At 34.8% G+C, this 13,132-nt stretch overlaps 1 protein-coding gene across 2 annotated transcripts in view; it reads right to left on the bottom strand.

Moving 5' to 3' along the window:
* gstcd (glutathione S-transferase C-terminal domain containing) overlaps window positions 1-13,132 on the bottom strand; it is a 52,083-nt gene that overhangs the window by 31,916 nt on the left and 7,035 nt on the right. For both annotated transcript variants that reach the window (XM_008119196.3, XM_003226391.4), the window contains exons 3-5: window positions 12,418-12,864; window positions 11,303-11,551; window positions 10,029-10,122 (exon numbers count right to left, since the gene is read on the bottom strand). In XM_008119196.3, the coding sequence (XP_008117403.2) occupies window positions 10,029-10,122; window positions 11,303-11,551; window positions 12,418-12,864 (790 nt within the window). The remainder of the gene's footprint in view (window positions 1-10,028; window positions 10,123-11,302; window positions 11,552-12,417; window positions 12,865-13,132) is intronic.

Raw genomic sequence — 13,132 nt, 5'->3', positions numbered from 1 at the left:
ACCCCGAAGGGGACTCAGAGTGGCTTACAAATTAAATTTACATACATTATATTATTAGCATAACACAATACTGGCAATCAATTACTATAGTGTACCATATAAATATATTGTAATATTATTAGTAATATTACATTTAATATATAATATATAATTAATATTATTATATTGTATTATTAGTATTATATTGTATTACAAAATAATATTAATATTATATGCATATTCAATATATTATAATACTATATATTATTGTAAATTATATTGTATATATGTATACTAATACTAATAACAACAACAACAACAATAATAAAGAAGAGGGTTGGAAGAGACCCCTTGGGCCATTTAGTCCAACCCCCTTCTGCCTTTGTGCACCGAAAGCACAAGCAAAGCACCCCTGACAGATGGCCACCCAGCCTCAATGTTAATAATAATAATAATAATAATAATAATAATAATAATAATAATAATAATAATGGTTGTAAGAGAAGAAGAGACCCCTTGGGTCATTTAGCCCAACCCCCTTCTGCCCTTGTTCTGTGGGGGCCGGATAAATGGCTTCGATGGGCCGCATCCGGCCCCCGGGCCTTAGTTTGGGGACCCCTGGTTTACTCCATTATTCCATACTTTATGAGATCTCCAGCAGAATTGATTACTTATTGTTTAAGACAAAGTGGTGGGTGTATTGTCCTTCTTCATGGCAACTGTATTCATATACTTTGACAAATTATGACTGGGGTTGGATTTCTTTCCATCTGTTTAATTATTTACAGTGAAATCTTATAATTTATATATTCAGAGCAGAACAAAAAACTGCATTAAGGAGAGTCAAGTATAAAAATTAATAACATGAGATGTAAACTAACTAGTGGAATAGAATACTAGAGGTGAAGAGGAATGGAATGTAATCCTTGTTTTTATGAAATAACTAAAGGAAACACTGCTGTATAAAGCAAACATACTTATTCTAAGTATCAGGTGTGCTTACTTTGTAATATACATACACAATATCTTGTTATTTCAATCCAACTGAACATATATCGAAAGGTCATAGCTAAGGCAGAGACCAAAATAAGCATGGAAGAATTAGTGTGAAAAGTGTGCATAAAATGAATCTCTGGCACAGATGGTCTTCCCCGTCACAAACACAGGAATGAAATAGCTTTAGGTCAGATCAAGTTTGAAAAGGATAGATACTGTCATGAAAATATGGGTTTAATATTTTTGGTACTAATTTTTGAAAGTTACTAAATTCATAGGTAATTTATTCATAAGAAAACACTGATATGATAATTCAAGAAAAGTAGTTTGAGCTTGAATAATTTCCCCACTGCAAACTACAATGGCACCATGGTATTGAATAAAAGTGCAAACAGGCAACTTGTGGTCCTTCAAATCCTGTCTCCCTCCTTTAAGACTAGGAATAGTGGTCAAATCTGAGAGAAGTTGCAATCCAATAACTGAAGAGTTAAAAAGAATCAGTAATATCAGAGTTTATTCAGATCTTAGCAATAACAGAAAGTTTATGCAGTTGTTTATGTAATTATGTTATCTAGTTCACACCATTTCCTCACTCTGCTTTTTTTTGCGACTGTTGAAATGCAGAATGTAAGAATTTTAGTTGAGCGAATATTCATTCAGCATAATACTTTGATCATGTTAAATCATTTTTCCAAGATGGAGAAAAAGAGGCCAAAGCTACCACCAGCTTCTTCAGAAAAGCTCACTCCACTGGGCTTTGCTTCTTTCCAGCAACCATCCAGAACCATTATAATAGGTTGAGTAGCTTTGTTATGTTAAGAACCTGCAACCTAGTTGTCCCCTTTCCTTGCCATCCTATTTTCCTTTTTGCTATGTCTTTTAGATAATAAACCCAAGGGCCAGGACTGTCCTTTCTTTACTGACATGCAAGTTTCTTTAACAGCCATTCCAGATATAAAGTGGTGCATAATAGGGTATTTCTATTGTTGGCCTATACAAATAGAGTAAAAGTAAACATGGCAGAATCACAAAAATCCCGTTTTGAAAAACTTAATGACACTGATATTCAAAAAGATGCATAGTAACTAGACCCCTTCATTGTCCATCAGGGAATATTTGGATAACAACTTTTGTTATTGCATTCCAAACTTCCAAAGCAGACACTAATTGATAGCTAGTTGCCACGAAGGGTCATAACTTTTGTCAGATAAGTCTGGAAATGCATTTTATGCCCTGCCCATTAAAACAAGGTAAGAACCAGGTTCTACAGTAACGTTCTCTTTGAAACAAATCAAATCTGTTGAAATGGTGTCAAAAGAAACAAAAGGGAAACAAAAATGTGACCTTGGATATACTTTTTAAGGGACCTAGACCACAATACTGATTAAGATATAAAAATAACAACATGAGAAATTTGGCAGACTCTAAAATAAATATGGTAACAGGAATGTGGAATGAATTCAGATAAATCAAACATTGGCCTCTTGAAGAATCACTGAAGGTTTTTGAAGCTACTCTTTTTAGAGACTGTACAAAAGTACCAGTTCCCTTGAAAAAATAAAGCAGAATGTTAATCCCTTGTATACTAAACACAGTGAAGATCAGAAGACTAACACAGACTGATATAATCTTCCCCTGCCCCCTTTCTCTTACTCCTTTCCTGAATGTGAAAGGATGTTGTTGAATCTTTGAGACTGAGAGAAAGGAGTTGTTAGTTTATGATTTTGTAGACTTAAGTCTAATTCATCAGATGCATCGAAAGTGCTACAAGATCCTTTTGCAAACTGACCTAGACTAACATGGCTAGTTTCAATTCCTGAAGGTATTCATGATGAAGCATTATGTTTCTAACAATGTTACCTTAGACACTATTAGATTAAGCATCACTTACAATCTGGTTTCTAGTCCCAGATTTATATACACTGAAGAATTCTCAGATGCAGACTGAAGCGTTAATAAATTAATTTTATTACCACTACTACTCTGCTACATTTCCAGGCTATTTGCATCCAAAAAGGAAGCAGGAAGGTGAAGACAACATCCAACGTCTACTTTAACTGGGTCTTTTCTTCCTCAAGACACTGGACCACAAGAGGCTTGTATGAAAGGATGTCATGACTAGCTCATTCTCTATTATGCAGGTGATTTTGTTTATTTTTTCATATTTTTGCTGTATTTTATAAATACTATATGTTTCTCCAAGGACTCTGGTCAAAAAGAGAAGACATAAAGCTGCTAAAAGAACAACAGCTAAAAATTCAAACAAAGTAGTAAAATATATTTTGTGTCTTGAGGTCCAAATAGCCAAAGAAGGACTGTTTTCACATCACTGAGCTTTTTCATTAAGACCTCCAGAGAAGGCTCCTTTTTGAGTAACACCACAAAAATGTTCTGAGTATCATTAAAGAAGCCAGAATAAGAAAGATGAGAGGTTGTATGCATTAGGTTTCAATGAATTCTTCAACAAATCTCTTCCAAAAGACAGAAAAATATAGTATGCATTATTCTGAGTTTCAGTATCAAGAAGTTTTAAGGAATCAAAAGAAATGATCAAAGGAAATGATGCATGAAAATCCCACACACCCATTGGATTAATTTTTTTCCTAAGTCATTCATTATGAAAAGCTACTTTAAAATTAACATATTCCTATATCATTTTTAACCACACCAGCTAGTTTAAGAAATGGTTCATACTAATGTGGCTGCATCTTAATGGAAAAGGTAAAATTATTTTGTTAGGTTTATATAGTTTTATAAACAAAGTCTAATTTAATGACAGAAAGCAAACTTCACTTTCCCTCTCTATCATTTCCTATCAAAAAAATCCTTGCCAATAAGGTATACTGGATTTACAGTAAGGTCTTTGTTTTGGTTATCTGTCAGGTACTGTGTCATGAAACTCTGTTTCATATCAAAGCCATGTCATCATCTGCTTCAAAACTTTGCTCTGGATGGCTTTTGTCTATATATGCACATACTCTAGTATCAACTTCAGTGAAATCTGAGATATTAATCATTTGGAAATACACCAACATATATCTAGCCTTAACTCTTTCTCTGCATGTGACTTATTTATAGGAGCAAATGTTGCAAGAAGGTATATTTTACTCCAGGTTAGTTTACGGTGTAAGAATTTCGTGACATATCCAAATCTGTGAGTGTAAAGGAGCTTTCTGGATCACTGTAATGCTTTTAGCAAGTGTATGAACAATAAAAAGGCAACTAGATCTAAAGACTGGTAAGAGAAAACTAAAAAAAAAAGTCAACAGAAAATAATTTTATTCCTAGAGAAGCCAATATATTTTAGGTAAATATAATATATACTTATATTACAGGCAAATATAAGAAGCATGCTTTTGAGTGAGTATAAGTTTTATTTCTTATACAAAAATATATAGTTGTCTAAAATTAAGAAAAAGCAATCTTGTATTACCTTTCTCTTACTTTTAATCCAAGTTCCTGTTTGAATTCTATTTTCATTATCCTTATGATGCCTTTAATCTTTAAATTCTATCCTTAATTTATTGTATGGGTTTACAACTCACATTCACATATTTGTAGCAATTCCTCCAATAAATAGCCTCAAAAAAAGTGATGACTTCCTAAGTGCCCCCCACAGTATACTGGAATTTGATAGTCTGAGGTGCAGGTGTTACTGGAAACCAAGCATATGGCTGTTCTTCAAAAGTACCCAATTGAAGTTAAAGATACTACAGCACTTTTCATTATCCTATAGAACTTTAGATTTCCTGCAAGTTCATTTGAGAAGACCAAAGACTCTGGAAGTCATTAGACCCTTTTTCACTAAATTGAATTATGGTTCATTTTAGATCAGTGGTTCTCAACGTGTGGGTCCCCAGGTTTTGGCCTACAATTCCCAGAAATCCCAGCCAGTTCACCAGCTGTTAGGATTTCTGGGAGTTGAAGGCCAAAACATCTGGGGACCCACAGGCTGAGAACTACTGACCAATATGTATAACAGTGGAAAGTCATTCTATTACAAATCCTATTAGGGCTGTGAAAATGTATTTCAAAACATATATATTGCGGTTACAAGCAACAGTCCGTACAAAAAAGGAGATTCTGTAACTTTGTGTATCTGTCTCCAAGCTGCCTGTCAATTTAGCGCAATCCCATATATTTCATAGGATTTTCCTCAGAAATTAATACTCAGATGTGATTTTGACAGTTCCTTCCTCTGAAATAAAGCCTGTAACACCTGGGATTTGCTGGTGGTCTCCCATCAAAGTTCTAATCAGGGATCTGATTATTTCAATGTATTTCCTACGAATTGCAATGGAAATCTCTGTACTGGGCCAAATGAAAACCCTTCTGATGTTTTGTCCTCTCCATTTAACAAAATTTCATCAAGTTTTGTCCACATACTTACACTTTATTTTCATTGTCAAAATAAACAGAATCTTCCTCCAACCTATTTATACTCTATGAAGAGTCATATAATCCAGATAAATGCAAAATTAACTGCAAGTTTGAGCTTAAATTACACATTTACATCTATGTTATTGGTTGCAATAAGGAATATTTAATTTTTTTATTTGTTCAGATATTTGCTCTTGGGTTTTGGGAAATTATTTTGAACATGTTTTTTAAAATTCTGTTTTAAAGTGACCATCTCAATTCCACATTTAGTTTTGCTCCTGAATAATTTTGAAATGTAACTCTTGAAAGAAACCAGAAATTGGATGTGTAGTGTATACTCTTGAAGAATAATTCTTCAGAAGCTGTTCCAAATCATCTGGGCAAGAGCTCTTTAACTACAGAGTAATTAAAGCCATCACCGCCCAAACGCTACATATGCACAGTAGTTTGACCTTTAATTAGAACCGTGAAAATCTTTTTATGTATCAAAAAGCCATTTTGAAGAGATTAAGAACTGCACATAATGAAATACTTAACAATTCATTTGGTTGCTTAAGCAGAACCTGCCAATATAAATTCTAAAATCTATAAACATTCAGAATGTGACTTGATGGAAATTGAAGGAAAAAACAAGATAAAAGTCCGAAATGATTAGATCCAGTTTACAAGATTCATCTGCACTTCTTAATATGGATATCTAAAACTTGTCTGGCAAATGAGATTTCCTTTACCTCGTCTCCCCTGTATATTATTCAAGACCAAAAACATCCATGAATTTTATAGCAATTGATCACAAAGTCAGCATAAACCAGAAAAGCTTTAACTGACTAAAAAGCTTATTTAATTGCACCTAATTGTAGTTTGTCTTAATTTAAATGCTCCTTGTTGTCACACTCTTATTAGCTGAGTTCTTATGGCAACTTTTCAAATTTGATCATTAATGCTGGGTGTAATGTTAGACATATATTGTTGTTGTAGCTTTTGGGTTTTATTTTTTCCTGGGGGGTGTCTTCATTACACTGTGCTTTACAGGTTAATATCAGCTTGTGCCATTCAGAAAGCCTGAAAAGAACAACTAGCACAGCACCAGAGAGCCACTGCTCCAAACATCACCATAGCTGTGCTGGAAAATGAGGGCTGCATTGCAATGTTTCTTGCATAAATAAGAAAAATTGTAAGCCGTCATACAAGTATGCATTTTTTTCTCACATGAACAGCCAAGCCGAAAGAGGAGTAGAAGCACTTGCCAAAACATTCAACCTCTTACTCTCCTTGTCTGCTGAGGTAGAATATGGCTTTGTCTCATCTATCTACTGTCAAGCCACCATAATTACAGAGTTTGGAGGTAGATCATTGAACAAATAGGCATCACTGTTTATATATAAATGTTCCAATCAGAGTGAACTGGGAGCAAATGGCGCAGGTTTTAACTGCAATTGCTTCATAAGGTCCTGTAAGATAAAGAAGAGCAGAATAGTAGCTGAAGTAGGAACCTAAGAGCCTACCATCTGGAAGAACAGAACTGTAATTGAAGTAGGCATAGCATCCAAGCCAACAGAAATCTTGTAGAAAATTGGAAGTGTTTTCTTATACCTGACAATGTGTCTAATCAGATTTCTCAGAATTTGCCATAAATCACCTATATTCCTAGGACTGCAAATCCTAGTCTTATTTAGAAGTGAAATCAGTATCTACACCCTTCTGTAGGATCTCTTAGACCTCTGGTTATTAGGTATAAGAAAACACTCTGGTTATTAGGAAATTATTTCAGGATAATAACTTGCCACTTTAAAACTGATATGTATTTTTCTTGATAATATAGCTTATCCAGCCTAGGAACATCTCACGTGTGTATTACAAAATACGTAAAAAGATTTTAACACCTTCTATTATGAGAAATAGTTATATAAAATTGGTGCAGCTATTACCCTAATCCTTCATTATACATCTGTTTCTACGTGTGTTTGTATTCAAGACCACTAATCAAAATACAGTTCATCCAGTATTCCTGGTTATCGGCTATTGCCTCTTGCAGTGGTAGTTGGACCATCTTTGCTAAGGACAAAACCTGATACCCTGTTGCCTAAATGCAGGATCTATCCATTCAGATGAGTTTTACTGGTGCTTATTAACAATCAACAAAGATTTTCTCATACAATTAGAAAAGTTTTGCTGATCTTTTGTACAAGGCCTCTACTTATCCAACCATGTAAGACTTTCACTGATCACCATTTGCCACTTGGTAATTGGAAGGCTAAGTTGCACCTAATCAGCTGTGTATTCTGTCATGGCCTTCCTTTACTTTTGGTAACAATGTAGCTGGTCAAGTTAAAATTGTTTGTTCTAAGGAAAACATTGTTTGAATGTTAAGCCAACCATCATCAATAAGATAAACATTCAGACAATGTTTTAACTTAGAACAAATAATGTTTATTACGTTTGTATACAAACACACTCACTGGTCAAATCATTATATATACACAATTTATGTATATATGTACTGTACATATAACAATTTGACCAGTTAATTACTTATTTTCAGGACTTTGACATAGCAAAATAGAAAGATAAATATAATCCAGACAATACATTTCCAAAAACACACAAAAAAGTGAGCATCTATATAGTGTGCATGCTCATGAGCAGCAAAAAGCAGTGAGATTTTTTGAGTTATTGAACAACAGATGGAAAATGTTTAGCTTTATCCCTCTGGAGCTAAAGTCCTTTGGTGAATTAAAGGAAAAAGGTGCCAAACATGACTGTAATTAATGAAATTCATGTCACAGGTACAGGACGTACAGTGATCCCATGAATTTTATAGGATTTGCTTAGGGAAGGAATACTCAAAGGTAGTTTTGCCAATTCCTTCTGCTGAAAATAACATGCAGCACTTGGTATTCAGTGGTGATCTCCCATCCAAGTACTGACAAGAGTTGTTCCAACATCAGAAGGGATCTAGTGCCATCTTCATTAAAAGTATTTAAACTGCTTGAAAGCATAAAGTCAACAAGGGAGGAGATAATTCACACATATATATCCCAAAGAGGCACCATATCACTTTTTATCTTTGCTGGTGTAAGAAAACAGCAAACAATTGACAACAATTTCATTCCAATACCCCACTCCATGACTTTTCTGCCTGTATGCCATCTCCTTAATTTGGAAAGGAGCCCGAAGTGGATTTTTAAGACTTTCTTAATTAACCTGAATCCAAAATGACCTGTTCTATATGCAGGTGTACTCTGATCTTGGAAGCTAAGCTGTGTCAGCCATAGTTAGTACTTGGATGGGAGACCACCCATGAATACCAGGTGCTGCAAGTTATATTTCAGAGGGAGGAACTAACAACATCACCTCTGGATATTCCTTGCCTAAAAAATCTCTATGAAATTCATGGAGTCCACATTAGTCAGCAGGTGACTTGAGAATATATGTATATAAAATATTCCTATAGATCAAACTTATTAGAAGTTACCAATCGCTTGGTGAACACACTACCAAGAATGACAGAGAACCAGATGTATAAAGCTTTTCCTTCTGAAATTGCTTCAATCTATCTGCTTTCCATCTTTTAGGCCAGCAGTCAAGACAAATAACTTTTGCTGCCCTCTAGTGGATTGCACATTTTTTCATTCAAACAGATTTTAAAAGCTTGTCAAATTACAGACAGTCCCTGAGTTACAAATATCAGACTTACAAATGACTAATACAGTGGAGTCTCACTTATCCAACACTCACTTATCCAACGTTCTGGATTATCCAACGCATTTTTGTAGTCAATGTTTTCAATGCATTGTGATATTTTGGTGCTAAATTCGTAAATACAGTAATTACTACATAGCATTAATGTGCAATGAACTACTTTTTCTGTCAAATTTGTTGTATAACATGATGTTTTGGTGCTTAGTTTGTAAAATCATAACCTATTTTGATGTTCAATAGGCTTTTTCTTAATCTCTCCTTATTATCCAACATATTCGCTTATCCAACGTTCTGCCGGCCCGTTTATGTTGGATAAGTGAGACTCTACTGTAGTTACAAACAGGGCTGAGGCAACAGGAAGTGAGGGAAATTTACCCTCAGAAGGAAAATTCATCCCTGAAAGAGTTATCATAGGGAAAAGGGGTCTCCACTGAAGCTTATCAGTAATCCATATTTCCACAACAAGCCAAATTTTTCAAAATTCAGTGATCACAGGGACCGAAAATGAGGTGAAATCTTCTGAACAGGAGCACAAACAGCAAAAAAAAAAACCTACCACGGAGTATTAATCTTTATCTATGCTACCAAATGTGAGTTGATTTGGCGGGAAGGTAATGGGGCTTCATGCAGTCATGCCGGCCACATGACCTTGGAGACGTGCATGGACAATGCTAGCTTAGAAATGGAGATGAGCACCAACACCCGGAGTCGGACATGACAAGACTTAATGTCAAGGGGAAATACCTCCATTTTCACCTATGGCAAACAAATATGGGTCATAACAGCTATCCCATTTTATCCCAAAGATCTGAAACCAGTACTTATGGGCTCTGAACAGTTAGAGGTTTCACCGGTATTGCTCTTGTATTTTAAGCATTTAAAAACAGCAGCAGCAGCAGCAACGTTTGGCAGCTAAAAAAAGTAAAAATTTGCATGTTTACAGAAACAGGAAGACAAAGAAAAATACCTACCCTTTCCTGGATTGACAGCAGTTGGCAGACTGTCCCAGTCTAAGACCCAGCTGGGACATGGATGTGGGGAAAATTTAACTTTAATGCCATTTTCCTGTAATTTAAGAGGAGATATACCAATTGTTATATCAGCTAGCAACATCTAAGGGTTACTTATCTGAATACAGCAAACCACTGAATGCTGTATAGTTTTTCAACACAGTAAGGATATTCCAGTATCAAAGAAAGTTATGTAGAATACCAGTGAACTACAGAAGTACCTCGTGGTGTGATTCTTGTCTCAATATTTGACAAACATATTTTATACAAACCAAGATTATCTTATGACCAAAAGTAGCTTAGTGCTGCGACTATATAGATTTGGTGAACTGGCTCTTAAGAGCTAACATAGCTTAACAACTAACAAGAGTCAGAATCTCCTGAATGTAAACCAAATAGTTAAAGCACCTGTGCTTTATACAAGACATATCTGCATCACATTAAAATACTAGCCAGCTATTGAAAGAATTACTGTGCTAATGTTTGATTACCTGTAATAAAATAATCAGCTGTTTCCAGGCACAATGTAAAATGTATGTGACCTATAAAGCCTTGCATGACTTGGATCACAACCACCTGAAAGACCTTTTTTGTCAATATGAGTCTGTCCCATCAACACTGCAGGAAAGTTTGAAGACTGTGCAAACTGTTGTTTTGGGAAGCTAAGTTGGCTTCTGTCTGCTCTTTTTCTGCAAGCAAATGAAGACCTCTTTAATATTTGAATGTTAACTGTCTGCTACTGAAGATATTTGAATGGGGATGTCTCACATGCCTCACCCTTTCACTCATGAATGAACTCAAAAATAAAAAAATATGTTCAGTACTTCATAAACGTGTCAGTAAAAACAGCACCACCCAGTAAAAACTTTTCTTAGTGTTTTAGTTTTTAGGTCTGTTCCTGGGGTGGTATGGAGCTCTGATTCAGAAAACTGGATTTGATAAACCACAACAACTCTTGTTTCTTCAATATTATCATGATTTTTATGGGTGAGTAGATAAAGACTGGTATATGGCATATGTTCTGTATCTCAAAACCTAGAGCTGATAGGTGGAAGCTGGCTCCATTTTTGGAATTAGAAGGTCAAATATATCCCAAAACAAGTCTAACATTTGAGGCTCGAAAATCACACATACCCTTTTAACTTTTCCTGTTTAAAGTGACTAAAATATCCATTGACATGCTCATTTTAAAAATCTGCATCATACTAAATGAAGTAAAAATATATTTAACCTACCATTAACTTTGTCATGGTTGGCCTTGGTCCACCTATAAAATGAACATCTTCATGCTCTTCTTCTGTCTTATCAGGGACCACAGAGATACTTTGCAAATGTTCATCTGATAATGATCCCACATACTGGCACATCTGCATATTGCACTTGGCAGCAGCTTTTTTTATTCCAGATACTTCCTGAACTCTCTGGTACCAATTGGATATCAAAAGCAATTGTGAGATGCTAACTTGGTTGTTCTTGCTGAAAGCCTTCAGGAGAATGAAAAAAACTGCTTTAAAATAGGGGAAAAAAAGCATTTTGAAGCACAAAAAGTCAGAAATAACCAGGCCTAATTGTCTTCCTGCATTTTCTACCTGTTGGAAGCATCCTGATAGAAGCAGAAATTCTTGATAAACATTCTTATGTACTGAATAATTTGTGCTTCTTGAGAAACCAAAACACAAAATGAACCACTCAACATATTCCTATCTTAATCTCTATGACTCCAAAGTGTAATAGAAATTGACATTTTTAATTTCTTTAAAAAGACATTCAAATCCATTTATTCTTAAAAATTATATCTTATCTTGTTTCCTTTGTGAAAGATTGAAAATAATTTACCTTTCAACATTTACCTATGCTCAGTTTCAAAAACTCCACAATGTAGGTTCCATACTTAGATATCACCAATGGAAAACTAAGGTCCATTGACAACAATAAGGAAAATATTAACATTGACAAAAAATAGACAAAGCCGTAAAACCTTTCCCGTATCATTCAACACTTAACATATTCAGACAAGCTTCAAAAGAACAACATAGCTCCAATAGAAGAGGCCAATATTTGAACTAGCCAAGGGTACATCCTTTTTAACCAGCATCTCAACTGTATAGTGTCAACATCCTTAATGCCAACTATGGGTAAGAGTAAACTGTATGAACTGCAACTGTAACTCAGTGAGACATACATCTGACTATAAACAGCTTTATTCCAGTTAATCGTTTTCTTTTTATTATTTTTTACTCCCAGATAAACATGTAAAATGAATACAACCATTTACAAATAAACAGATACAAATAATCCACCAAGTACTACATCATCTTGACCACATATGAAATAAAACCATCATTCTTACCAGGAAATGATGAATGCAAGGAAAGAGAACAACGTCAGCCAATGTGAAATAAAGTCCTTCTGCAAAAACATGTTCCAACTGTGGGAGTTCTGACGTTTTTATCTTTCTTATGTGAGAGGGCTCCCTAGAAGTAGCAGTTTGTGTTTTCTGCAGAGTTAATTTAGAGAGAGCAACTTGCAGTTCCAGATCTGCTCCACAGGGTTCCAGATCTTCTGTTAACTTTTCATCTTGTGAAGAAACATCATTTGATTCCCTGACAAACGTTTTTTGCTGCTTAACTTTCTGCCTTCGAATTTTGTCATCATTATGCACTCTTACGGGTTCTCCCAACTTTTTTTCTAACTGCAGTATCTCCTCTGGAATAGTTTTACGCTCAGGAGAGGCCCATAAAAAGTTTTCAACTGCCAAAGGAATGCTGATTTCACAAAGTCTGGTCCATTCACTAACCTGCAAATAAATATAATCACTAAGTTAAGTGATGGTTTTTATATCTATACTCACAGAAACTGTAAAATGAATTCCAACAAAAACATGAAGAGTTACAGAAAAGGACTCTTTATTTTTGCAGCAAAAAGAAAGGTCTATTCAAACATACTGAGAACAACTTACTGAAATTCCTCTTCCCCAAGGATGAGTTACTCTTAATCAAATTCTTCCAGCATTGTCATATCAGTATCAAATGTATATTTAATGTTATTTGCATTAAATTTTATGA

The sequence above is a fragment of the Anolis carolinensis genome, chromosome 5 (genome assembly GCF_035594765.1).
Source record: "Anolis carolinensis isolate JA03-04 chromosome 5, rAnoCar3.1.pri, whole genome shotgun sequence".
In the NCBI taxonomy this organism is placed as follows: domain Eukaryota; kingdom Metazoa; phylum Chordata; class Lepidosauria; order Squamata; family Dactyloidae; genus Anolis; species Anolis carolinensis.
This window is presented reverse-complemented; position numbering and strand designations above follow the sequence as displayed.